This window comes from Aphelocoma coerulescens, chromosome 26 (assembly GCF_041296385.1).
Source record: "Aphelocoma coerulescens isolate FSJ_1873_10779 chromosome 26, UR_Acoe_1.0, whole genome shotgun sequence".
Classification (NCBI taxonomy): domain Eukaryota; kingdom Metazoa; phylum Chordata; class Aves; order Passeriformes; family Corvidae; genus Aphelocoma; species Aphelocoma coerulescens.
The window spans coordinates 5161978-5188984 of NC_091039.1; the positions used below are offsets into that span (position 1 = coordinate 5161978).

Here is a 27007-nt window from a genome sequence, read left to right on the forward strand (position 1 = left end):
AAGAGGCGAGCGGGGTCCAAGAGCTGCAGCGGCCACGGCCTCGCCAGCACGTCCAGGCAGAGCCGGATTGCTCCGTCTGCTCGGCAGCCTGGGAGCGTGGCCACGCCAGCACTGACCCTCAGGGGGTCCCTGTGGGACCCCCCGGCCTCTCCAGCCCTGTGCTGGCTGGGGGTGCAGCGCCCAGAGCCGCGGGATTGCCCCGGGAAGGGCTGATCCCTCTCCCTGCTCCGCTCGCCCACCCGCAGGTGATGCCCAGGAGGGTGTTTGGGTGCTGGGGTGAGCCCCAGGGGTTCAGGCCTGGAGGCCCAGGGAGGAGAGGGAGCGGGCAGAGGGATGGGCTGTGGGCACAGCTGGGCAGCACAGGGGGCCGGGGTGAAAAGGGCTGGTGTAATTTGGGTGGAAAACCAGATTTGCTGCTCATCTGTTGAAATTTCCTCCTTGGAAGGGATGGGAGTTTGGAGTTCAGCTGTGCCAATGCACAGCTCCATCCCCAAAACACTGCTCTGGGAGGGAAAAATAACTTTTTCCCCCCATTTTCTCTATTCTCCCATCCCAAATTCTCTTCTTCCTTATATTTCCATATGCTTTTTTCCTTTATTCTGCCTTGAAAGCAAGAGGGAGAGAATCCAAGACAAGGCAGGAAGCAGAGGCGCTCAGGGGGACTTGTTCCCATCACCAAACACTGATTTTTCAGATGAGCACCTTCAGAGAAGTCAGATTTTGTTTCTGAAGTTGCTCTTCCCGTAGAAGGAAAAAGAGCAACCAAAGGAGATGTTCCCCACCACCCCTTTGGCAGGAATGCCCGTTCAGAACCGGTGGCAACCGGGCTTTGGATTCATCTCAGAGAGGACTTTCCTGGAAGGATGAGGGTGCTTCAGAGCCTGAGGATGCTTCAGATGAGGTGATTCAGAGCTGCTTTGCCTTGGGTGGGATTTAGGACAAACCCAAACTGACCTTTCCCATGGAAGATTTCAGCCTCTGTCAACCTTGCAGCAAACTGGGATTGCTCCCATTCCAGGCTAACACAGGATCACGATCCTTTGGCTGAAAATGTTCAGGTTTTAAAGGTTTTTAATATCCTGGCTACGAGATCAGACACTTCCTGGAGGAGAGAAAACCCGACTTTGTCAGGAAGAGCAGCTTCCCACAGTTGAGAGCTTGGGGGTGGATCGCAGATGAGGAGAGCGAGGATGAGCCGGGCGGAGGTGGAAGGTGGAGTTTTCCTGGAAGAGCTGAAGGAATCTGTGTTTGGGACTGATCCCTCACCCCACTGCGACTCTGCTGCTCTGCCCACGTGGCTCAGGGCTTTATATCCATGCAAAGCTTTCATCCCAGAGCTCCAAATCCTCCTGCCTCTGCTGGGCCCTTTGGAGGTGATCCACGCCCGAGGCTTTACCTGGTGCAGAGCTAAAGGAAGTTCTTTCCCTTCCCTCTTCCCCCCTTTCTTTTGGGAGCTCAGCACTGCTGCAGGAGCACCTGTGCTCTCCTGCCTGCGAATTTCCTTATCCCTGCAGCATCCCTGATGTCCCCTTTGGCTTTCCAGGAGTGAGGTGATCCCTCCGAGACCAAACCCCATCAAGGGGATCCCGCCAAACCCTGTCTGACCCTGACCCGTCCGTGTCTCCTCACCCAGATCCCTCCTCCCCGCTCTGCCTCATTTCCAGGCTGACACAGGTGAACAAAGAGGGATCTCGGGGCCACGCTCCATTCCCGAACTCCCCTCGGTGGAAGGCTGCCCACGTCTTTTTGCGCAGCTCCTCCCTGCTCCGATGATATTTGATGTCTTCAAAGAGGTTCCTCTGATGTAGGGAAAAGAGGGCGAGCGCAGGTTGGACGAGGCTCGTCGCTCAAAGTGATTTTTTTCGCTCAGAAAAGTGCCCGTTTGGGATGAAATAAAAGCGGATATTGTGTTTGTCATGGACTGATACGTGCGTGGAGAACTCACAAAGGTCTTGGAGCTTCCAGCGCTCGCTGGGTTTGGAATGTGCCGGGAGGGATCTGGGCTGGATTGGGGGGGGTTGAAGCTGCTGCACTTCCCATGTGGGGACCCCCTAAAATGGAGTGGGGACCCCCTAAAATGGAGTGGGGTGTCCCAGGGCTCTGAGTCCTGAGCATGGAATGGATTGAGACAAGGGCTGGAGCCTCCGGGCCACGGAAACAGACTGGGAGAGCTGGGAATGTTCAGCCTGGAGAAGAGGAGGCTCCAGGGAGACCTTAGAGCCCCTTATGCCTAAGGAGGCTCCAAAAGAGCTGGAGAGGGATTTGGACAAGGGCTTGGAACGATGGCCAGTGGCTACCCCATCCCTGGAAGTGCTCAAGGCCAGGCTGGGTGGAGCTTGGAGCAGCCTGGTCTGGCGGAGGTGTCCCTTGGGGGATGGGATGGGATGGGGTGGGATCCATGAGATGGGATGGGATGGGATGGGATGGGATGGGATGGGATGGGATGGGATGGGATGGGATGGGATGGGATGGGATGCAGAGCCAGCCCTGCTTGGCCACCCTGGCCCCAGATCTGAGGGGTCACACGGAATCAGGGGCTGGCTGGAGCGGTTCTCCCCTGGTTTTTCATGGCAGGGGAGAGGGAACGCTGTCTCCCCCGAAAGGAGGTGCCAGCAGGAAGTGGAGCCACAGCTCTTCCGAGAAATGGGGCCTGGGGCGCCTCTTCCACGAAATTCGGGCTCCTTCCACCAGGACTGGGTTCTGCAGAAGTGGGTGCAGCAGAGGCTCTCTGAGGGGAGGCCCAGAGGGAACTGAGAGCAAGCCAAGCCCTCTGGAAAATCCCAGGACTCCAACAGGGGTGGGTTAAGACCTCGGTTTCGATCTCAGCACAACCCAGGAGCCAGCCTGGTGCTTGGCCTCATCCTGTTTGCCCCCTTGAGGGGAGATTTTTGGGGACAAAACCAATGGGGCGTTTCCTAGGGCCACCAGAATCTAGTTGTAGAAAAGCAGCTTTCACATCTCCCAGAAATTCCCTAACTTTTCATTCAATAATAGAAAAAACCAAACCAACCAAAACCAGGCTTCCTGTAAAAAATTAAATTATAGGGGGGAAAAAAAATATCCAGGTGGGTTGAAATACTTTTCATTCCAATTTCACCTCTTAAAGCTACTTTAGCTGTCCATAAAATGGAAATTTCAAAAGAGCTCCTTTTGAATGAACAAAAAGGGAACAGCGTGGCCGCTCTTTGGTGCCATCAAGGTGCAACTGGCTTTGGAAAACTTCTCCATGTGGGGGAAGTGGAGTGGGATCATCCATCCCCAGCCCGTGCAGGTGGGAATTCACCCCGCAAACCAACGCTCCGAGGCAGCCACAGCGGCAAGGCTGGAACGAGCCCTGGTCCCAAACCCTGCTCCATCTGTGTCACCCTGACCTGTGTCCCCAGGGCTGGGCGAGGGTTTGGGACCAGCCCTTGGGTGCTGGGTTGGGTCCAGCCCCCTCACGGAGTTTTGGGGCAATGTTTGGCTGCAACATCTGGGTGCTGGTTTGGGTCCAGCACCCTGACACAGCTCTGCTCCCCCGGGGGCTCTGGGGATGCTGTCCCTGCTGTGGGACGGGATGTCGGGGTGGCACGGGGGGGTGGCACAGAGCGGGGTTGGGGGTGTTGGGGTCACCAGCTCAGCCTCTCGTTGTTCCCATCCGTAAATCGGGGTCAGCGCCTCTGTCCCGGCTCTGCCTCGTGTGTTGAGCTCGATGTTCCGAGAGCTCTTTCCCCACCCGCACGATCCTGTGATCCCTCGGAGCGGCTGGAGCCGTGTCCCCAATCCCCCCCCCCCCCGTGCCTCAGTTTCCCTGCCGCTCCCCCTTTCCCCAGCCCCACAGCTTCGCTGCGCGCCGGGGACCAAACGCGGCAGAAACCAATTAGCGCAGGCATTAATGAGCAAAACGCGGGGGGGGGGGGGGCAAAGAACGGCGAAGCAAGGGGGGGGGGGTGGGGAGGGGGCTCCATCCAGCGGGGTGCTCCATCCAGCGGAGACCCCCCCCTCAAAAACAACCAGCCGGAGCGAGCGGGGGGCGCGGGGGCGGCGCGGCGGCGGCTCGGGGCGGCGCGGGGGGGGGGATGCTCGGGCGGGGAAAGCGGCTGCACCTGCTTTAGAGGAACTATGGTAGGGCGGCCGGCGCCCGCCCCGCGCCACCGCGCCCGCGCCGCCGCCGCGCCGAGCCGGACCTGAGCGCGGCCACGGCCCGGCCGGCCCCGGCTGCCCGCGCCCCCCGCGCCCAGCCCCGCACGGCCCCGCTCCGCAGCGCGGCCCCGCCGCCGCACGGAGCCCACCCCGGCCATGCCGCGCCGCCTCTGAGCTCCGGCCCCGCCGCGCCCGCCCCGTCGAAGTTTGGGGAAGGTGCCGGTGCGGGGAGGGCTGTGCAGGGGTGGGGGGGGGGGAAGGAGCGGCGCGGCTCATGCCCGCCCCGGAGCCCGGCGCTCGGCGCGACCAGGTGGGTGCGAGCGGCGCGGGAGGGTCCTCGCGTGTTCCCCCCGCGGGGGTACCCGGAGGAGGGGGGGAGCGGGGCGGGACCCCCCGGCAGGTGCGGGGGGCGCGGGTCGGGTCCCCCGTGTCCTCCCCCTGCCCCCGGCGGGGCCGTGCCCCGCGCTCGGCCGCGCCGCGCTCGGAAGTTTTGTTACGGCTCCCGGACAAAGGGAGCGGGGCCGGCGCTGGGGGAGCCGGGGGTGCGGGCGGGCCGGGGCCCGGCGGGGAGCGGGGGGCACCGAGGGGTCGGGCATCGGGGCGCTCCGGGGTGCGGGGTTCCTCGGGGGGGGCGCGGGGGGTCCCCGCTCTCGGTGCGCCCCGAGCAGCGCGGGGGTCCCGGTGCGTGCGGGGTGCGCGGCTCCGGGCGGGCGCGGGGGTCGCCGCCGCCGCCCCTGAGGCGTTTGGGCGGCCGGCGGAGGGGAGGGGGGGTCGCAGCCCCCTCGGCGAGGGGGGGTCGGGCCCCGGGAAAGTTGCGCTGCCGCCGGCACAGCCGCGCTGCCGGTGCCGGATCCGGACCCGCCTCCGCTCCGGCGCTTCGGGGGTCCCGCACCCCCCGAGGGGGCAGCGCACCGGGGGGGGGGGGGGGGCCCGGCCGCCCCTGCCCTGCAGCCGCCCCAGCGCTCCCTTTGTTGGTGCTTCCCATTTCCTCCCCATCTTTTCCTTTCTCTCCGGCAGTTTTGGTTTAATTCCGGCTGCTGGAGGGCTTGGGTGGTTTTTTCCCCCCTCTTTCCCCCCCCCTCCCCCCCCATCGCATTTTAACTCAGCCTCGACCCGCCGCTCCTCGGGCCCGGGGGTGTGATTCCCTCCTTGGAGAGAAATCCGTAAGTCTGCCCCAAGTTTTGCAATTCCTGGGAGAAGCAGCCGCCGCCGTCCCCGACAACCTGCAGCCAGCCCGGCCGTCGCTCCCGCAGCGCCCTGGGAAAATCCACCCGCCGTGTCCAAAATCCTAACCCAGACTGCAAGGTGAGGGAGAGGAGGACAAGGCACGGCTTCGGATGGAGCTGGAGAATATTGCCGAGAAACCCCCGCAGGTTTGGATTCCGGAGGGGCTGACGGCAGCCGGCTGCCCCGCGGCTCACCCGTGCCTGGGTTTCACCCGGTTGTAAAGTTTGCGGGGGTTCCGTGCGCCTTTGTTTGGACGGGGAGAGAGGTTGGGGGGGCTTTCCCAAGGATTTGGGGGGGATCTCTCTAACCCGGACGCGCTGCCCGGTGCCGCGGGAGCTCTCGGCGGGGACGCTGCCGGCAGCGGCTGCTGGTGGTGCCGGCAGTGATAACGTGTTCGGGAAGAGTTTTTATTACGGAGCATCGTCTTCTGGGAGTCCCGAAATTCCCGGGCAAATAGCGCGTGGAGGCTCACCCGGAGCCCTGGATCAGCCTCCGACAACATCCCCTTCCCACCCCGGTGTCCGCCGTCGTTCAGATGCTCTCCCGGCGCTGGCAAAGTTCGGGGATTTCTATTCTTCCCGGCTCCCTCTCCCCGCTCCGTGGGATAAACAAACGCGCCTCTGTCTTCTCTCCCCTCTCCCCCTCTCCGGGAGAAAAGGGCACTTCGGGAAGTGCCGCGGATGGCTCTGGATATTTCTTTGGGTGTAGGAAATCTGGTTTGAGTTGGCGGGCGCGTTCGGAGGTGTGGATGGGCGAGAACAAGTGGAGCGTAATTGGGTTTTCTTTTTCCATCCGGGAGCGATGCTGGTTTCCCTTTGCCCGTTTAAAACACAAACAAGCCAAGGGCCGCGTGTCTCTCCCTCCCTCCCTCCCTCCCTCCTGTGCACTTTTTAATACAAATGAAAAATGTGTGGAGGAGAAAGCGGGAATAATTCACAGGCACTGCAAACCCCACTTTCCCGGGAGTCGTGGTCGGGAAGTGCCCGCTCGGAAAACTTGCACTGAGATTTATTTCTTTTTTATTTTTGCTGCTGCTGCTCTTAATATAGTCCTGGAGGAATTTGTGTCCGAATTCCTGCCTGGGATCGCTCCTCAGCTTCAGGCAGCTCTTCCCTCCCCATCAGTTGATACCCCAAGATTTTCCTTTTCCCACCCTCCACCCCAACTTCCATCGGATTAAGACCTCACTCCTCTGCGAGCGTCGTAAAGCTGTGGGGCAGACAATAAAATTGTTATTAGTTTCTGTATTAAAAGGTTGGGTTGGTTTTTAACCCAAACCAGAAGGAGGATTTACTTTTACAAATTTCTGCTGGTGTGTTAAAAATTTACGTGGGGAATACGTTCCGTGGAGAGCAGGGATTTGACATTAAATCAACCCAACATGTGTCTCACGCGGGCGGCGTGACCCGGTCCCGGGTGTCGGCGGGGACGTGTTCCCTTTCATGCCTCCCCATATCCTCAATTTAAACACAGCAAAGTCTCAGGGTTTTCCAAAATAAAACTCTAAATTAAGGATTTTCAATTTTTTTTTGTTTTTTAATTGCCACCCCACCTTAAAGTCCATCACAAATAAATGCACCAAGCTGCAGGAGCGGGTGGATGGAGGAAATAATCAGGTTTGGAAAAATTACTCCGTTCTCCCCCTTCTTATTTAATTTTTTTCCTCCTTCAGGTTGCTTAAATCGAACTGGGAAGGGGGAAAACATGGGGGAGAAGGGGCAGAATTCCCTGTGCCAAGCCAGGGAGCTTTGTCAGGGCTGCAGAGCCCTCGGAGTCTCCGGCTTCTCCTGCCCTTTGTGGTGTGGGATTGGGGGCTGTGGAGAAGATCCCGGAGCCCTCCTGCTCCTTCTGCTCCCAAATAATGCTGCGAGCTGCCTCTTTGAGCTGCTCCCCGTTTATTTTGATTCGTAATTTTAATTTATTATTTGTTCTGGGGGGGGGGTTTTGTGGGTCTCCCCCATCCCAAAGCCCCTTTTTAATGGGGTTCTCAGTGTGGGCACAGGGGTGCGTCCGTTCCCGGCCGGATCGAGCAGCGTTCCGGGGATGAAATCTAAAATCCAAAGTGGCACCGCTGCAAAGCACGAAGTTGGATTTGATGGGGGGGTTGGAAAAAGTGCAGGAGAACGGGATCAGTGTGGAAAATCCCCCCCCTAAGCCCTGCACCCCGGGATGCGTCGCCCAGCGGGGTCAGGGAAGGAGGAGGCGAGGGGTGGGCGAGGGGGGAAAGGCTGAGCAAACGGAGCGAGGTGGAATAAAACGGATTAAAGTTGCTGCTGGGAGAGGTGGGGAAGGGGCTGGAGAAAAGATAACATCCAAAATATCTGTAAAAGCCATGTCCAGCCCCGCTGTCCTCCCTGGAAAGCGGGCGGCCGAAGCTTTTACATCCCCTTTGGAAAGGGAAGAGCGGAGAGCGTTCGGAAAACACCACCACCAACACCAACAAAAAACCAGGGCAGTGTATAAAATCAAGTGACACTAAAATATCTCCTCGGGCCCTCGGCCTTTCTCTCCTAATAACCCGGCAGGAATGCGAGTGCACTCAGTTGTGAAGTTGCTGCCCGGAGAGCCCGGCAGCTTTTCTTTTCCGCCGCTGGCTCGGGGGATGCTTTGAGTCTGCTGATGTTTGTGTCTCGCTGTGGGGCTGGGGAGGGGCTCTGGCTTTCAGGGTTTTCTCTCCTTTGATTTTATTTTTTTTTTCACCCCCCCCCCCATCCTTTTTTCTCTTTTCTTGTCGGTCCGGCGGGGAGCGGGGCTGGAGGGGGGGAGTTGTGGGGCTGGGATCGCCTTTGTGGCAGCAAGGTGGGGGGCAAGGGGAACGGGCTCATTCTTCCCACCGGAGAGAGGCGGGAGGAGAAGCCCGGAGGTCCCCGGGTTTATAACTCATACACATTTATGGCTCCTTGCCTTTCCCGCTCCGTGGTGGGGTTTGGGAGCCTGAAGGTTTTGGGAAAATTCTCTTTATTTCGGCAAGGGGTGGGGGTTTTTTCCCCCCCTTCATCCCTGTGGGCTTGAAGCCCAGCAGAGCGCTGGGATGTGTCTGGCAGGTGGTTTGGGGGTCTCCAGGGGATGTTCCCCATTTCTGAATTTTGGGGGGGGGTTCCCACCTCCTCCTGCAGGGCCACCCTGGGTTTATCCTCCGCTCCCGAAGTGACCCCGCTGCCGCCTCGGCGTCACCTGCCACTTCTGGAAGTGGGGACTTGAAATTTCCTGTCCCTTCCTCTTCGGTTTCCAGCTCCTCCAGCACGGATTCCGCAGGGCAGGGGGCTCGGTCCTGCTCCGTGGGCATCTTCCCACAGAGGGATGAGCTCCGTTAGCGGGAGAGAGAAGGAAAAAGGGAGTAAATAAAACCACTCAGAGCTTGGAATTTCCGTGAGTTTGCCTCGGAAGGTGTAAAAATCCTCCGTGGGCCACTCCTGGATGCACCTGATTGAAACTCAGGGGGAGCAGCTGGCTCGGAAATAACCCCGGGAGCTGGGACATGGCCCTGCACGGAGCTGGTGGCCCTTGGGGTGGCCCCACTGTCCCCTGAATGGCCGTGGGGCTGTGACCAGCAGCGCTGGCTCCTGGGCCAGCTCAGAGCAAGGACTTGCACCCATTTTATCTCTTCCGAAACCTCCCTGTGCTGCACCTTTTCAAGTCAAACAGAACTTGTAGATCAAGATGGGGCTGGGCAGAGCTTGAAAAACTTCCTAATCTTTTTTTTTTTCCTCCTCCTCCCCCCCCCCCCTCCCCAAGTGTTTGGTAGATAAAATCCAGCCAAGGCGCTGCTTGAGGGGTTTGTTTTGGTTTTTTTAACAAACTTTTCCTAATTTAACCGGCTCTTGGCATGGCCCAGGCGAGGCTCCAGCACGAAACGTGTTGTGGTGATCCAGCTGCCCGTGACAAAAATGGGTTTGGGAGTGGAATGGCATCAGGGAAAAGGGAGAGAGGAGAGGCAGGAGAAGCAGAGGAGGAGGCGAGGAGAAGTCCAAAGCCACGATTTATTTCACAGGGATCCTGCTAGAGCAGGGATGAGCCGGAGGGAAGGGGAGGGAAGTCATCAAGGGATTCCTCTGCCATGGGCACGGGGTTGGCACCGGGATGCGCAGGGAAGGGAACCTGGTATGAGTCGGGATCCTTTCTCCTGGGATTTTTTTTTATTTTAAGGAAAAGCCAGGCTGTGCTTGCAGCCTCTTGTGCCGAGTGCTCGCTGGGGTGGAGCGATGCGGTGCCGGCGTTGCCAGCCCTGGGTGACACTTCCCGAGGGTTCCCGTGCCCTGGCAGGTTGGCAGCAGCCGTTGGCAGCGTGTTCCGGCGGAAGCTGTGCCTCCTCCCGGGCTGTGCAGCCAGGCTGGCAGAGAAAACAGGGATTTTTCCAAGGAGAATAGGGAGCGGAGGGTGGATGTGGAGGAAATCTCACCTTGCCTCTGCTCAGGGCTCCACGCTGGGTTTATCGGAGGCAGAAGTCGGGGCAATAAAATGATTTTGTGGAAGATTCCTTTCAAAACTGTGGAAAGGTGCAAAAGGATTTTGGAGGTGATAGAGGAGGAGAAAAATCCCACGGCGGGGGATGATTTGGAGGTGAATTGGAAGTGGTTTTTTTCTGCCTCATTGGGAAAACTCCTCCGGTGTGACCGGAGCTGGAATGGGCGGACAGGGCTGGGGAGCACCGGGATGGCCCCAGCAGGAGGAGGAGGAGGAGAAGGAAGAGGAGGAAGCCACAGTGGGATGGGTTTGTGCTCTGGGTGCTGTGCAGGTTGTGTTTGGCAGCTCCAGAGCTCAGGGAGATGCTGCTCCCGTTTCCACAGCTGTGGATCCGTGGCTGGGATGAGCTGCTCGCCCGGAGCAGGTGCTGATGGAACAATCCTTGGAACACCCCTGTGCCAGGTCGCTGCAGAGCTGGGGTTATCCACAGGGATCTCCCTGCTCCGAGGCTGATAAGGGCACAAAAACGGTGCCGTTCCAGGTTCCTGGCTGAGCATCCCACTGCCAGCTTCCCTCGGGATCGGTCAGCTCTGATCCCAAACCCTTCCCTTGCTTTCTCCAAGTCCTGGTTTATTCTACAACCTGTAGATTTTGGGTGAGTGATTTTCTTTTTGCTGCTTCTTGTGAGGCTGGGAGCCAGGGGCCGGCTGCAGCAGGATGGGATGGGACCACCTGGGGAGAAGCTGTCACGGACTGGGAAAAGATGCCTTGGGAAAGAGGGACAGTGAGGAGGGCTCGAGGCTGGTGGCTTAATGCAGAATGCAAGGCCAGAATTGTGCTGTGGAGCGAGGGATGAGCTGCGATCCCGTGTTCCCAGGAGTTCTCTCTGTCTGGAGACCCCTTGCATTCAGATTCCTGCCTCTCCCAGGTGTCTGCTGTGCCCAGGAGTGGGGATGGGACTCCCAGTGCCCTTCTGCCAGTGCTCCGTGGCCCAGGAACAGCTCCTGGAGCTGGCACTGAGCTCACGGCTCCGCTGGTGCCTCCCATCCGTGCTGGGATCTCAGCACATCCCTTGGGATGGGGGTTCCAGCTCGGTGGATCCCGCTTTGCCCACAAGGTCCTGGAGCTGCCAGGAGGATGCTCCCAGAGCAGGAGTGTCCCCACACCATGCAGAGACCTGGGGCTTCCTCAGCTCCTGGATTCCTCAGCTCCAGCTCCCAGGGGAAGGAAATGCCTGGCAGGAATGGCCGGGAATGGCAGGGGACATCCCGGGGTGGGGGGAAGGTGCCCCACTGCAGCCTCGGGAAAAGACTTTGGGGCTCAGGGTGGTCATGAGGGGCTCGGAGGAGCCACCCGAGGTGAAGGGAGAACTTGTGGCAGGGAATACCTGGCAGAGCTGAAGTTCCTTGTCAAGGATCCGGAGTTTTGGGCTGAACTGGGCCAGGATCCGGGTGGGAATATTGGGCAGAGACTTTGTGCTGGAGAGGGAGAGGAGCTCTCCTGTGTCCTGGGGCCTTGTGTCCCCTCTGGGTGCCACTTGTCCCAGCGGCGAGGGAGGTGAGGAGGAGCTCTGTGCCCCAAGGAGGGTTCCTGGCACCCAGCAGGCTGGTCCTTCCTCTGGGATGCTGCCAGACCTGGCAGCAGGAGGGAAATTCCCTGGAGCGTGGGGTAGCTTGGATCGGGAAGAGAAACACGGCATCGCCGGGCCTGATAAAAACACGAGAAGAGCAAATAAAGGCACGGGGAGAAGTGTCCTGTAAGTTTTGAGGCAGGAAATGTGGATTTTGGGAATTTGCTGGGCCAGGCAGAGCTGCAAACCCCGGGAGTTCTGCCGAGGTGGATTCAGGTGGGGTTTAGGAAGTCTCCAGCTCTGCCTTTCTCTGGGATTGTTTCCCGAGAATTTACATTTCTCCTTTACACCCCAACCTGCTTTCCCTGCAGCTTCCTGGATGGACTTTTATCCACAGGGTCCTGCTGGGATGGGGTTGGGTTTGTGGGCAGGGCAGCGGCTCCCCCATCCCATCCCATCCCATCCCATCCCATCCCATCCCATCCCATCCCACCCCATCCCACCCTGCCCGAGCAGGGTTTGGGGAGCCAGGCTGCTGCAGACATTCTCCATTAATAAATTAAACCCTCAAAACCGACAGGAATTCCTCGTTTGGGAAACAAAAGGGGCCCTTGTCACCTGCTGGGTGGGTAAAGCTGCAGCTGGGGGATGAGGAGGAGGAGGAGGGTGATGCTCCTGCTCATCCCATCAATCCCAGTTTGTCTTGGACTCTTGGAACCCGGGGTTTGGGGCGCTCATCCTCAATTGTGCCCCTCCAGTGGGATCCATTCCTGTCCCTCTGACCCCAAAGCACTCGGGGTTTGTAGGGTGCTGCTTGCACAGGGGTCTGGGTTTGGCAGCAGAGCCCTTGTTCCCCCATGGAGGTGGAGAGGAAGAACTGGGGAAGATCTTTATAATTCTGGCTTTTTGTGCCTTTTGGGGACTTCTGTGCTTTTTGAGCCCTCAATGTGCTCCCGAGAGGAACAGGAGAAGGGAAATGTCCAAAAATCCATCCTGTGAGGGGTGGGAGCACGAGCATGCCAGAGAAACCCTGGGAAGGGGTTTCTGGCTGAGCTCGGCTCCCGTGGTACAGCACAACATTGACTGCATCCCCTTTTCCCATGACAGGAGTGAGATTTGGGCTGGAATTGGGGTTGACTTTCCCCAAGTCAAACCCAAAAGTGCTGGGAGCTGCAGGGTCCAGCCCAGCTCCTTCCCACAGGATGGATGCCAGGGCTGGGCTCTGCATCCTCAGGGATGCTGGGGACCCTCCGGATGCGGCAGCAGGTCGGGATCAGCACTGCCCTGGCCGGGTAATTCCCACTTCTCCTGTAAAGCCAGGTTCGTTTCTCAAAGGATACAAGGCAGGGCCTGTTCCCAAATCCCTTGCAGTCTTTCCCTGGATGCCAGTGGGCTCCCACTGAACAAAGGCCGCTTTCCCTGGGAAGTGGAGCCGCTGCTCCGAATCTGGGTCAGACTTTGGAGCTGTCGGAGCAGCCCCGTCCGTGGATCAAACCCCGCTCAGCCCTGCATCCACAGGTTTTCCACCAGCACTGCGGGCTACGGCTGGGAAGGAGGAATGCCGGAGTGATCCCGCTGGGTTTTGGGGCTGGGGGGTTTAAAGCACTCCCTGCTGAAGAGTCTGCTCCCTTTGGGAGTGCAGTGGGATGGGCTTTGGCAGGTGAGGGGGGCATTTGGGGGTTGCTGCTGGCTCTGGGGAGGGTCGGTGCCATCGGTCCCTCGTGTCCCCGCCGTGCCGGAGCAGGGGATGCGTCAGGAGCGTCGGTGCTGCTGAATTCTCAGCTGTAAATTTGGGATGGAGCTGCAGGAGGAGACAGGGCCGTGCCCACCCCTCTGGGAAAAGGATGGAGGGACAGCCCTGTGTCCCCTCAGAGGGGACATGTCCTTGCACTGCAGTGCTGCTCCTTCCACAGACACTCTGGGAATCGCTCTGGGAATGAGCACGAATTGCTGGGCTTGTCTGGGGGTTTAAAATAACAACTGGGGGTTGAAAACTTCTGGCAGCGGGAAGGGCTGTGCTGGGGCTGGAGAGGACATGGGGGACACATGGGGATGTGGCTCATGTCCCTGAGGGATTTGGTGTCCCCAGCTGTGTCCTCTTCCCATCTTGTCTGATGCTCTGTCCCGGTGCCGTGTCCTTCCCTCACCACGGTGTGGTGATTTTTGGTCTGGGGACAGCTGGGTTGGTGCCCTGCCTGGTGTGGCCAGCGCCAGAACCGTGTCCTACAGTGGGTGATCGCCACCCAGGGACAGTCTGGGGACAGGGAGAGGGCTCTGTGTGTTCCCATCTCACAGGAGATGCGGGAAGAGGATGTGACCGGATTGTGCAGGAGCTGGGGGCTGTGCTGTGGCTGCCGTGGGCCAAAGGTGGCACCCAGAGGGTGGGCACCCAGCCTGAGGCGGGCACCCTCACCTGGGACCCCGAGCCAGAGCCCTGGGCTGGGGATTTTTGGGATCTTCCCTAAAAAAGCAGCATCCAGCTGTCCGCTGGCGAGTCCTGCCCGGGCAGGGACACGTCAGGAGCCAGGTGGGCACCAGGGACCTCGAGCTCCTCCCTGCCCCAGCACCCAGAGGTGCTCACAGGATGCCAGGACTGCAGGGGAGGGTGACAGGAATTGGTGAATCATTAATTAATATTTTAAAGGATGAGGGTTATTTTTAGGAGGTGTGGGGGGAGCCCAATTCCTGGGAATAATCCCTGGGATTTGCATGGCGCTGTGTGTCCCACGGCAGTGGGAAGGTGCCGGGGGGCACCTTCCTTCCACCGAGCTGGAGCAGCAGCAGCCACCTGGGTGCTGCTCCTGGGCTCCGGGGCTTCCTGGATTTGGGCTTCAGGCTCTTGCTATTCCCAGGAGGAAGCACTGCCTGGGATGAGCAGGGATTCAGGACATCGACTCAGTTCTCCCTTCCCTAGCTCTGTCCCAATCCACGAAGCAGGGACATGCTGGATTTGGGAAGGCGCCGTGTCCTGCTCTCGCTGAGCTGTGGGGATGTCGGAGCCTGGGTGGATCAGCATGACCTGGGAATGCTGAGCGTGACCCCGGGGCGATGCTGTGGGACCAGATCCCTTCCCTGTGCCTCCAGCCTGGCATCCAGAGGGACGCTGAAGCCATGGAAGAGCTTTGCTGCCATCCCTGCGGGATGCATCCGCAGCCAGCGGCGCGCTGGGCCAGGCAGAACCTCCCGCATTCCCCATGGAAGAGTCCCAGAGGGGGATGGATGTTCCTGGGAAGAGGACACGGTGCTGGACGAGGCTCATCCAGGTGACACAGGAGAAGGAGCACAGGGGACCCCGGTGACCTTTTGACTTCAGCACAGGCTCCTGGTGGGAAGCGCTTCCCGCTTCTGAGAGATGCTCCTGCCTCTCCTGCTCTCTTCCAAGCACCTCAGCTATTAAATGCACCACCCCACTCCCCTCCATGGGCACCCAGCAGCGTTCCCAGGGCAGGATCCCAGCACAGCCCTGCCGAACACGCCGCTTCCCAGCTTTTAGGAAAACGCTGGAGAAATCTCCGGGGTTATTCCCAGCCGAGCTGTCGGGAGCCGTGTTCATCTGCGGGGCTGCCTTTGCTCCGTGGGGGTGGCAGGTGCCCAGAGAAACCGGGAGATGCCGAGTCAGTCCATGGAGAAGCCAAGCTGTGCAGGAATAAAACCAGGGAAGCTGTTTGGAAGCGCGGAGCCGGGCTCCGGCAGCGCTGCGAGACGGAGCCGGCCTTGGGTCACGCTGCCTCCGATCGGGATGCAAAGAAAAATGGACTTCAGACCGGGAGTTTGAAAATGCCCAAGGATAGTTGTCCCCCCCACTGCCTTTTTTCTTCTCCCTCCTCGTGAGCAGCATAATTTCTGGATAGAAACCAGGCCTCTTCCTGCATAGAAACGGGATTTGCCGTGGATGCGGCGGGGAGCGCATTAATCAGAGCCTGTTCCGGATGAATTTTTGCACAGACGTGACGGAGTCTGGGAAAACTTGTGGCATCCTGAGTCCCTCCCTCCTGCTCCATAGGTACCTTGCCTTTTTTTTCCTCCCCTCTGGATTATTTGAAGGCCAGGAGAGACTTTGAGCAGCTTCCAGTCTGACTTGCCTCGAACTCGGCTGGAAAATTTCACTCGGGGTGGGACGTGGGAGGCCGAGTCCCAGCCCTGGCATCGCTCCTCATCCCGCTCCAGAGTGCCCCTCACCTGCTTCAGGGAATTTTCTTCCTCCCTGGCTCCATCCTTGCCCTTTGCAGCCTCTCCCGAGGGGATGAGGCAGGGGGAGCTCCTGGGGTTTGGGGTTTATTTTGATTTCAGAGCTTCCCTCATTTTCCAGGAGCTTTCGCCCTTCCCAGGGATTGAGTCGGGACATTTTCCCGTGTCCCTGCTCTTCCTCACTCAGCCAGGGCGGTGTCCTTCGTGCCTCCATCCAAGAGGAAGATCCCTGCTCTTCCTCAGGTGCCCCAGGCGAGTGTGGGACCATCCTGGCTGCGTGCGGGAGGCACGGAGGAGATTTTGACTGGAGCGTTCCGTGTGCTCTGGGTGGGATGAGGGCTCTGGTGCCGGTGGGATGCTCCAGCAGGAATTCCAGGTGGGATTTGCACCAGGGGGATGTGTCCCCACTGTGTGAGTGTCCAAACCAGTGTGAGCCAGGCACTGGGTGTGTGGGAGAGGCTTGAAGCAAGCCGGGATTTATGGGGAGATGCCGGGAAAACCTTTGGAAAACGCTGCCGGGGTGATGCCCTGTTGGTTGCAGCTGCATTCCGTCCCACACTGGCGATGGGAGCGGCTGGTAATTATTTTAACAGGATTTTGGGGGAATATTGTGCTGAAAACCTCATCCCAAATCCTAAAACCCTCATCCCGTGTGGAAGCGCAGAGCCGTGGACGGGAATTGTGCCTGGTGGGAATCTCACCTTATCCCGCGGGGTTTGTATTTTGTTTCCCTGGGAGTTTGGAGGTTTTGGGTTGGTTTTTTTTTTTTTATTTTGTTCCCTCTGAAATTTTTTTCCCCACCCTCTTCATTATCATTTCTGTTAATTAGATTGTGCTGGGGAATGGTCTCTATTCAAAAGCAAAACGCTCCAAGATGGCTTTTTCCAAGTGCTGCTGCATTCCGGGGCTGGGAGAAGGAGTTGGAGGAGGGAGGGGGGGGGAGAGCGAAGATGCTTGAAAGAAATATAATTTTTTTAAAAAAATAATTTCTTCATAAAGCTCTTTAAAAAGAAAACCCCGGGCCCCCTTCCCCCACCACGACCACCTCCCCTCTTTCCCACCCCCCCTAATTAAACGATTTGAATTTCCACGTTAACCGCTTGGTGCTTCCTCGGCGCCTCAGATGATTAGAAAGGGATATTCATTTATGCCTTTTAAACGCCGCCCCGATTAAAATCAGAGAGATTTTTTCCTTCATCAAAATCTAACATCCTTGAAAAATTAATTTGATGCCTCTTGTTATCAATTAATTGAATCTCGTTGGGAGAGAGGCTCGTGCGGCGGGTGGTTGGAGCCGGCCCTTCTGTTCTTAGTTGCTTTCCCCCCTCTCCGCTCCTTTCCGCTGCTTCCAAACACTGGGACATTGTAAAACTCGGCCTTTTCTTTCTTTTTTTTTTTTTTTAATTTTAAATATATTATTTTTACTCATCTCATAAAATAAAATAAATGAATAAAACTTGCTCTCTCTCTCTCCCCGCCCTCCTCCTCCATTCCCCCTGAGTTCCTCTCGGATGAAAGACCCTTTTTTCCCTTCCTTTCTCTCATCCCTCTTTCCTATAACTTCCTAGCAAGGGGGAGAGAAAGAAAAGTTGGGGCTTTCAGCAATTTCTCGGCGGCCAAGGTCCATCCTTCTTCCTTTCTTTAACGGGGGATATTGGATATTTCATTCGAATCTCCCTTTTTTCAATTAAAAGTGCCCCGTTCCTTCTTTTCCAGCCGCTCCATTCTCCTGCTCTGCCTCGGCAGCCGGAGAAGCGATTTTGCTTTCTTTAATATTTCAGCTCTTCCCCTGAGATGGGCTGCCTGCCTTATTTATTTTTTTTTTTAATAGACTTTTTCTCCCTCTATTAAACTTTTCCAATCTTCGTCCCTTTATTTTTTTTTTTCCCTTCCCACCTCTTTAAACAAAAAAAAAAAAAAAAAAAGGAAAAAAGAAAACCAGAGAGGAAAAGTTATGAGATGGGAAGAACTGGGTCATTCAGGAAGTTATTGAAAGAACTTCAAAATTAGGCTTCACTTTCACTCTCCTTGAAGTGATTCTGCCTTTGGATCCAATCTCTTCCCTGGTGGCTCCGTTGTGGATGTCCCATTGGGAATTCGGGGATGGAGGTATTGGGGGATAACCCAAGTGAGAGCAGAGAGGTGGTTTTGGTTGTCTTTGAGGGAAGGATCTGGGATGGGGATGTAGGTGGGGGTGTCCCATCTGAGGAATCCTCATGGATGGGGAGGGGATGTGTCCCCCCAGTCCGGTGCCCTGCGGGGTGATTTGGTGTTGGGACCCCGCTGTCACATCCCCCTGTGCCCTGCGCTGTCCCCTCGCTTCTTGTGCCGAGCTGGATTTGGGATCCTACAGGTGAGAGGCTCTTCCAGCCCTACCCATCCTCACTGAGGCGCCTCTCCTGCTCCTGTGTGGGGTCACCGAGGGTTTTGGGGGCTGGGGAGAGGGTGACCCTCATCCACGTGTACAGAGGGTGTGTTTTGGGATGTTTGGCCTTTAAATTCTCATTTGGATCGTGTTGGGCAGAAGGAAAGCAAGTTTTTAGGGGGATGAGAAATTAGGGGATGCAGGGCTGGACCTGGCACTGCGGTGGCTGGTGTAGCTCCATGGGGGCTTCCTGGATTTTGGGCTGTGCCCCCAGCCTTGCTCCCAGTGGATTTGGGTACCAGGCCTGCATCCCAAACTGATGGGACAGAGGTGCCAGGCCTGCATCCCGACGTGATGGGACACAGGAACTGGATCTGCATCCCAGCCTGATGGGACATGGGTACCAAACCTGCATCCCAGCCTAACAGGACAGGGGTGCTAGACCTGCATCCCAGCCTAAGGGATACCAGACCTGCATCCCGACCTGATGGGACACAGGTACCAGACCTGCATCCCGTGCCACCAGGATGCTCCAGCTCTTCAGCACTGATCCCTGGTGGGTGCAGAGCCCACCAGCTCCCACCGAGGGGCTGCCCCGCTCAGGGTGCCCCTGGTCCCCACGTGTGGTGGCTCCGGAGCATCGAGGTGGGAGCCCCGTGCTCCACGTCACTATTTAATTAGACGTCCCTGATTAACAAAACTTGGCGTTAGGCTTCCTCCTGCCCTCATCTTTCCTGGCTCCGAATCAATGGCTTTGATATGCTAATTAGGGAGTAATTTAATTTCAAAAGGCCGCAATTAACAAGGGTGTTGTGGACATGCTGTAGTTAAGCGGCGTAATCTAATTTGCATTAGTAACAAGCAGGGACTAATTAGAAGCTTAATTAGACACTTAGACGGCTCTTGTGTTTACTTTCTTAATGAGATGGAGTGGGGTTCCTTTTTTTTTTAATCTTTTCAAGAGCACAGCGAGGGGAAGCCGGGATGGAGCAGGATGGAGCAGCAGCCCCGGTGCCCGGCACGTGCTCCGGGATGGAGCCACAGCCCCGCTGTCCCTGCACCGGCCTGGCCACGTCCAGCCAGTCCCACACCCACTCTGGGAGGGGTTTTGTATTCCTGGAAGCTTGGCAGGGAATGGGAGAGGTGCCAGGCGGGCATTGGTGTCTCTGGGAATGCCCTGTGTTGGGTTGGGCATTCCTGGGTGGGATCTGCTGTGGGGTTGGCCGCAGTTGGGGCAGATCCACAGAGCAAAGGATGCTCCGAGGGTGAAAGGTTTTGGAGAGGCAGGTGGGGCTCGCCAGGAGCACAGGAACAATTCCAGATTGGAGTCCTCACACTTCCAGGTGCTCTCCAGCTCTTTGAGTGAGCTGATCTGAGGATTCCCAATTTTTTTCGGGAGGAGAACCTCTCTGTGGCCATCCCTGCCTGGTTTCCGTGGAGCAGCAAAGGCTCTCTGCTGGCTGCCAGTCCCTGGTACCCACGAGCGTGGCTGGGCTGGGCTGGCACCGAGGCAGGTGAGGAGAGCTGGGGGTGAAGGTGAAGCGCCAGAGGTTGGCTCTTCCCAAAGAAGTTGCTGGGAGCGAGATGAAAGTGGGAGATGAAAGTGCCCAGAGGTGAGATCCCATTAAAGCAGTGCCTGAGCTTAGCCGGTCCCTGGTTCCTTAAATATCTTCTAATTTACGGTAATGCTCTAGCTTCGTTTCAGCTCCCCCAGACTTTTATTTTAATCCCCTCTCCACATTTCCATGTGTTTATGTGTTAATTAAAGGGTAAAAAGCCACTCTCGGAGCAATCCCGAGCTGCTGCTTCTCTTCCAACCGAAGCCTTTTAGGATTAACAGCCGCTTCCTAAAGCCTGGCGGTGCTGGAGCGGGACGGGCGGGTTGCTCAACTTTCCGTAGCTGGGAGCAGATCCAGTGCCTGGCATCCAGCTTTCCTGAGTCCTCTTCTCCTTCCAGCTGTGCAGAGGAGCATCCTGCAGATTTCCAAGGGCTTTGGGGGATTTGCTGGGTCCGTGCTCCTGCAGGATCCACTGGTACCCACGGGAGAGGCCGCCTGCTCCACTTGGCGTCCTGGCGAGGCTGGAGCTGGGAGGAAGGCTCTGGAATATTGTTTTGGGACTGGGACGTGGTGGGAAGGGTGGAAACGGCCTCTGGAATGTCTCAGTGTCGGTTTGTGTGTCAGTGTGTCGTGTCACCTGTGCTGTCCCAGCTCGTGGAGATGTGGCCGGGAGAGTTTTCCCAGCGGTGTTTCCCACTGGTTTTCCTCCTCCCTCCCTCTTGGTTGATGGTTTGGAGCTCTTGGAGTTTGTGGCTGGGGAAACCCGCAGTGGTCGGGGATGGGGACTCGAGGACAGGGACAGCATGGTGGAGGTGACGCTGGGCCCGTGCGTGGCCCATGAAGGGCAGCCCAAAGTTCCGGAGCTGCCGAGGATTGCGGTGCCGAGGATGATGAAAAATAGGGAAAGCTGCTGAAATCGGTGTGGAGGCAGTGGCTCCTGAGGAGCTCGTGGTGTGGCTGTGGCTGCTCCAGCAGCTCCTGGGGGCTGAGAAGTGCCATTTAATTTCCGTGCCCATGGAATCAGGCAGAGCAGTGGCGTTGCTCCGGATGGGTCTGGATGGCCCAAAATTCCTTGGGAGCATTTTTTTGGGGGGGACATCGCTGCTTCATCCGCTATTGCTGCTCCTAAAATCCCACATCCTTTGCTCTGAGGCCATGGGTTTGGTCACCTCCATGTCCATCCTTCCCTTCCAGAAGGCTCCATGGCAGTGCCAGGCTCCATGGCACGGCACACACCTGGCGTTCCCACGGGAATCGTGGCACACGCGGCGGGAGCCTCGTCCCGCAGCCCCAGCGCCCGCTCCAGCCCCTCCCTCCCAGGGAAGCTCCGGGCATCCATCAGCCTGTTAATTGCGCTAATTAGAGAGTGCGGAGGTGTTAATTGGAAAACCCTGGGATCGTGCCTGTTTGCGGGAGGGATGGGTGTCAATAAAGCGGGATTGATGACCGGGATGGCGCGTGCTCCGCGCAGGTTAGCGGCGAGTTGGGGGATGTCAAGGAAATGTTACTGCTCAGATGAAGCAATTGTTAATTAAAAGCCACGGTAATTAATACACCCTCGTTGCCATATGGTCCCGCCGAAGGCAGGGGGGGATTCGTTGCTCCGTTTGTAATTCTCCGTTTCCTTCCCCTTTGTCCTGCGGAAGGTGGTTGGATAAAAGGGGGGAACAAAAAAGGCGGAGTGGTGGTTCAGCGGCGGAGCTCGGGAGTCTGAAATGGTAATTAATGGTAATTAACGATCCATTTGTGCAGCTTCTGTTGCTGTTGCCGTTGGAGGGGGCTCCTCCCTCCCCTTTTAACCAAACCCACCCTTTCCCGCTGCATGTGGGTGTCGTTGGATCTTCCCGCTGACTGACTGGACTCCGTCCCTGCCTCTCTGCCTGGGGGAAGGTCTGATCCTGATGAGCCCCTCTGGATGCGGCATCCGGAGAATCCCTGGAATATTGGCCGTGTTTGAACTGCGGGAGATGAGCAGCAGGAGCCGGGATGCTGCAGATCCCTCCCGGCTGTGTGCAGGGCTGCACGTGTGCTCCGGCATCGCTCAGGCGGGTTCTGCTCTTCCCAGTCATCCCGGATCCATCCTGGCTGGAAAAGCGCTTGTTCCTAATTTAAATCCACTTTATAACCTCGCAGACACCGGCTTCGTTTTTTGTTTTTTTGTTTTTTTTTTTTTTCCTTTTTTTTCCTTTCTTTAAGGTTTTGTAAAACTTTTTATAGGAATGGAAATATTTCCATTATTACGATGATGACTTTCTTTTATGACTTCCCTCGCAGCGTTGTTGGGATCCCAGACACTCCAGCATCCCAGAGGGGTTTGGGAACGGGAAGTCGAGTTTTACAGGACTTGGAGAGGGAACTCAGCTGGCCCGGTGTCCCCAGCTCCGGGAATCACCCGGGCTGCAGGAATCTGCTCCAGCATCCCGCCTCTGGCAGGGGCTGGAACCACCAGAGCGAGCCCACGGCTCCTCCACCAGCAGAGATTTCCTCCTAATTCCCAATAGTTAAACTCCAGTTTATGCCCGAAGCCAGGAAAGTTTTAGATCCTTTCCAAAGCCTTTTTTTTTTTTTCTTTTCTTTTCTTTTCTTTTTTTTTTTTTGGCCTTTTTTAATACTTCCTGTTGTAACTCTGGATATTCCTGTTCTCCGTGTAAAAGTCAAATCCCTGCTTGAATCTTGACGAGTTTCTGGCCCTGGTGATGCCGTTCGAGTGTCAGACATGGAGCGTTCCCTGTGGGGCCTGGTGGATTTCAGAGGGAAAACGGGAACAGGAACAGCAATAATTTCATATTTCCGAACTTGAAATCTTTGAAATTCAAAGCGGGGAAGGAAAAAACGTAGTTTTAAGGCAAAGGTGAGGGATTTATTCCAGATTTTTGCTCCTAACGCAGCATCCTGTGAGCATCCCATCCTTGGGAAGCTGCTCCAACCACACCATGCTCCAACCCAACCCAAATCCCAGTAATCCCCTTAACCTTGAGCTGTCCCACAGCCACCGGTGTGTCACCCCCAGAGCCCTGGGACAGTGGGAGGGAGCCAGGAGCTCCCCTTGGGAATGGATGTCACTCATGTCCCCTGCGGAAATGACTTTTGAAATGCAGATAATCTCCAACATGCAAATGAGCAGCTCGCTGCTCCCTGTTTAATATGAATGATCAGCCCCTGAATAGCGATTATTACACGCCACATTTCAGCAATTATGTTGTTCCTGGTTTGTCTCGCTGGCTTTTGGGGTGTGGAGGGGGGAAATAGGGAAAAAAAGAGGGAGGAAAAAAGAGAAGGGAGGTGGTATTTTTTCATCCCATCCCTCTGTTTTCGTTCCCGTCTTGTCGTGAACTCTGCGAGCTGCGGTGGGTGAGCGCTGAGCCCGTGCTGGTGGGATGGAGGGGTGTGGAATGGGAGAAAACTGCTTTTCATGGAGGAAAACGTGTTGGGAAGGAGGGAGAGACCCTCGCTGCAGGGTGGATCCCGCGCTGCCACTGTTCTGTGTCGGGGCTGGATGTGGCAGAGACCAGTGCTGGGTGTGGTGGTGCTGTTCCTCCAATGCCAGCCCAGATCCAGGAGTTTCTCCCAGAAAAAGGGACCCTCAGCTTCACCACCACCAATCTTCCCACTCATCCAAGCCCACTGAGCAAAAACTGGGAGAAAAGGGAGGATTTTCCAACCCGTGTGCGCCGTGCTCTCGTTTCCACATCGCCGCTCTGCCGTAGCTTTGGGTTTCCTCAGCCTGGCACCAAACCTTCTGCCAGCTGGTTTTTCCTGCTGAGAAGTGGTGGTTTGTTGGCAGATGAAGGACTTGGAGGAAATGTTTGGACTTTGTTGGGATTTTCAGGGTGGAATCCGTGGTGCAGGTTCGCTGTGCTCGGTGTGCAGTGAGTTTGGCTGTGCTGTCTCCAGCCTCTCACCGTGAAATATTTTGGGATTTGGGGGAAATAAACGGATTCCTGAGGCTCTGCACCTTGCACCAGGCTCAGAGAAAGCTGGAATCATGGGTTTTCTAAGGAATGAGTTGCACTTGCTTTGCCCAGCGATGTGCAGTGTGTTCGAAACAGCTTCACTTTTATTTTTGGGGGTAAACTGAACGCAGCTAAAACCAGCCAGGGTTTGACATCCCATCCCTGCGGGATCCCACCGGGATCAGGCACAGCCAGGGACCTCAGCCCTCGTTCTCAGGCTCTCCTCTCCCCTCCTTAGGTCCTGCTAGCGAGTCATGATGGTTGAATCTGCCTCGGAGACGATCCGCTCCACGCCCTCGGCGCAGAACGGGGTGAGCAGCCTCAGCAATCAGCCCGATGGCGGCGGCGGCAGCGGGGGCGGCCCCGGGGGCGGCGGCCGTGACGGAGCCGCCGGAGCCGAGGCCAACGGAGAGATGAGCCCTGTGGAGCTCCTGCACTTCCAGCAGCAGCAGGTAGGATGGACACCCCGCTCCTTCTCACCTCTGTTACACCAGGCAACGGGGTCCTTCGAGGATGTGGTGTGGGGGTGACACCCGGTTTTGCCCCATTGTGTCCTCAGGGGTTGGGTTCCACCAGGTTGAGCCGTGCCTGGTTGAGCTGGGCTGCAGGTGCTGCCCCAAAAACCAGGGCTCTGTCCTTGTCCCACATCCCTTGGGAAGCAGAGCTTCCACCCATCCCTGCAGCTCACGGGCTGCTGCCCTGGAGTTCGCTGGTTTTGGGGGCAGGTCCTGCCTGCTCTGCCCCCACATCAATCTGAAGGGCTGAGACACCAAAAATCTTGGCTGGAACACCAGGAGCAGGTGCTCCCTGAGAGGATTGGGTTGTCCAGGAGCTGCTTTCCCATTCCTTGGGGCTCCTGGAGGTTGAACCTCACACACATGGCCCAGGACACGTGTGACAGTGACATGTGTGCGCCCCTCAGGGAGCCCCTGCCACACGCGTCCCCTCCCAGCCCTGGGGACGTGCCTGCAGGTTACCTTCCCAAACAAACTTTGGCAAAAAACCATCAATTTCCCCGCTCGGCTACTAAATAAGGCAATGATCCCTCGCCTCGTACGGAGATCGCCTCCCTGAGCCATAAATTCCAGCGTGAAAGCTGTAAAAAATTGCTGTGTCTGATACTTTAGTAGGGAGTGCTGTAAATCCATTACCTGGATCACGGCCGTTCCGCACGCCGCTAAGCCGCTGTTCCCCGGATCCGGAGGGTAATCATGCGTGTAATGCCGCTGCCGGTGCCCCTCCGAGGAGCTGCCTGCTCTCCCTCCTGGAATTCCACTGGATAACAGGAGATCTGTGTTCCCCCCCCCCCCCCACCACCAGCCAAATCGTGGCTGTGAAACGGGGGATCTCCTCCAGCAAATCGGGGATAAAGCGGCTTTTCCAGTGTTGGCTCATCCCTGGTGAATGCTGATGTTTCATTTTACCCCTTGGCATTTCTCCTGGTGGGGTTCCCCTGGTGAGCTGGCTGGTACGTGGAGTTATTAAAGCAGAGGGTTTGGTGAGCTTCCAAAAAAACCAAGTGACACCTCCAGCGACCTGGGGAAGGGGGAGGATCTATCCCGAGGATTATCCATCTTCCTGCTCCAGGGAGCAGGCTGAGCAGCAGCTGGGGTCAGGAATAAATGTCCCCACAGCAGGAGTTTTGGACAATTAGGTGCTTGATGGAGGCTTTGCTCCATCCCTGGGAGCAGCCAGCGTTGTCCCCGGGTTCTTGGACCGCTGGGCTCTTCCTGTGTGCTCACTCCCTCATCCCGGAATATCGGCACTCCATCCTGATTCTCGTTGAACTTTATGAAATCCCCCCAGAAAAATTGGGAAGCCTGCAGGGGTGGGAGCCCACGTCTCATCCTGGTGGGCCTAAAGCTCCGTGTCCGTGGGGATTTGCGTGGGAGCTGCAGCTCCCAGGAGCTCGTGCTCCCGTTTTCAGCTGGATTTGACCTTTTCCAGTGCCTGTGACCTTCCGAGGGTGAACCCAGACAGGTCTTTGCAGGGAATTTTGGGGTTATAGCTCCTCTTCGAGGGTGCTTCCCTAAGACTGCTGGGATCTTGAGGGCACGGAGGTGTTGTGGGGTGCTCAGGAACCCTCTTTTGGGGTGTCCCTGGAGCAAGGGGATGTGGGTGTGTGGCAGCAGCAGCCTGGATTGCTGAGACAGGATCTCCCAGCTCTGCTCCACTCCGGAGCACAACATTTCCTCACCAACCTCATCCATCCCAATCCATGCCACTCCCGAGCATCCCGGAAGGGAAAGCCTGGAAGGGGAGAGCCGGGGAGGGGAGAGCCTGGAAGGGAGAGCCTGGAAGGGGAGAGCCCGAAGGGGAGAGCCGGGGAGGGGAGAGCCAGGGAGGGGAGAGCCAGGGAGGGGAGAGCCTGGAAGGGAGAGCCTGGAAGGGGAGAGCCTGGAAGGGAGAGCCTGGAAGGGAGAGCCCGAAGGGGAGAGCCGGGGAGGGGAGAGCCGGGGAGGGGAGAGCCTGGAAGGGAGAGCCTGGAAGGGGAGAGCCCGAAGGGGAGAGCCGGGGAGGGGAGAGCCAGGGAGGGGAGAGCCGGGGAGGGGAGAGCCTGGAAGGGAGAGCCTGGAAGGGGAGAGCCGGGAGGGGAGAGCCCGAAGGGGAGAGCCGGGGAGGGGAGAGCCGGGGAGGGGAGAGCCTGGAAGGGGAGAGCCGGGGAGGGGAGAGCCTGGAAGGGGAGAGCCGGCAGCCGGTGGGGTGGGGAAAGGGCATCCCCCTCTCCTCCTTCCCTCCCTCCCTCCTTCTCCCGCAGCCCGGGGGACTGGCGCTGGCGCTGGGGTTAAATCCCTGGATTTCAATGCTTGGGATGGGGCTGAAAAGCCTCAATAGCGCGCGCCCGCTTTGTGCCGGGGCTGGCGGAGGGGAGAGGTCGCCCAGGGGCACCGGGGGGTAGCCCCCGGCCCGGGACCCCCCCCTCACCGTTGCTGTGGGAACGTGGAGGGACCTCCGGCACTGCTGGGCTCCAAAGGGATCCGCCAGCCCCCTCCTGCCAGGCTGGATCCTCCCGGAATTCCCAGTGGAGGGAGGAAATGGGGGCAGCGGGGTGATGGGGGTGGCACATCCCTCTGGTTTTTTAGGGGAGTGGGAATTGTGCAGCTGCTCAGCTGGGATTTGGGGTTTTCCAAGGGTTTTTTTTTTTTGCTGAATTCCTGCAAAAAAATTCCAACTCTCAGCCTGCAGCTGGGGGTTAAATCCATGGGGTGCAGAGAGATGGGGTCTTTGGGGTTGCTGCATCTTTGGGAATGGAGGAAAAGGATGGAAAGAGATCCTTGCACACATGGCAGGAGTTTCACGTGGAGAACCCAAATCCGTGCAAACCTCACGGAGCAGGGATGTCCTGGGAGCATCAAGGGGACAACCCCAGAGTCTGGCATGCCACAGTAGCTCCTTCCAACTCTGAATCCATGGAAAAGGAGCCATCTGGAAAATCCAGCTGCTCTGGCATTGTTTGGGATTGTTTTATGGTGCAAAAAACACCTAAAAAATCTCAGTGTGCTGCAGACAGACGTCAAAGAAATGGGGAGGAATAAACAAAAACAAGGCTTGGTTTTGAGAAGGAGCAAACAGGACTTTTTTGGGAGTTGAGGAAGGGTGTGGAGGGGGGAGGAGAGGC

The 27007-nt window shown here is 57.5% G+C and overlaps 1 protein-coding gene across 3 annotated transcripts in view; it reads left to right on the top strand.

The window, feature by feature from the left end:
- Nucleotides 1-4374: 4374 nt before the first annotated feature.
- The window catches only part of FOXP4 (forkhead box P4), a 58004-nt gene continuing 35371 nt past the window's right edge, over nt 4375-27007 (top strand). For 2 of the 3 annotated variants that reach the window (XM_068995883.1, XM_068995886.1), the window contains exons 1-2: nt 4375-4432; nt 23627-23840. In XM_068995883.1, the coding sequence (XP_068851984.1) occupies nt 23643-23840 (198 nt within the window). In that variant the 5' untranslated portion in view covers nt 4375-4432; nt 23627-23642. Of the gene's footprint in view, nt 4433-20921; nt 20979-23626; nt 23841-27007 lie in introns of those variants that run through there. The other variant, XM_068995884.1, reaches the window with a different exon arrangement.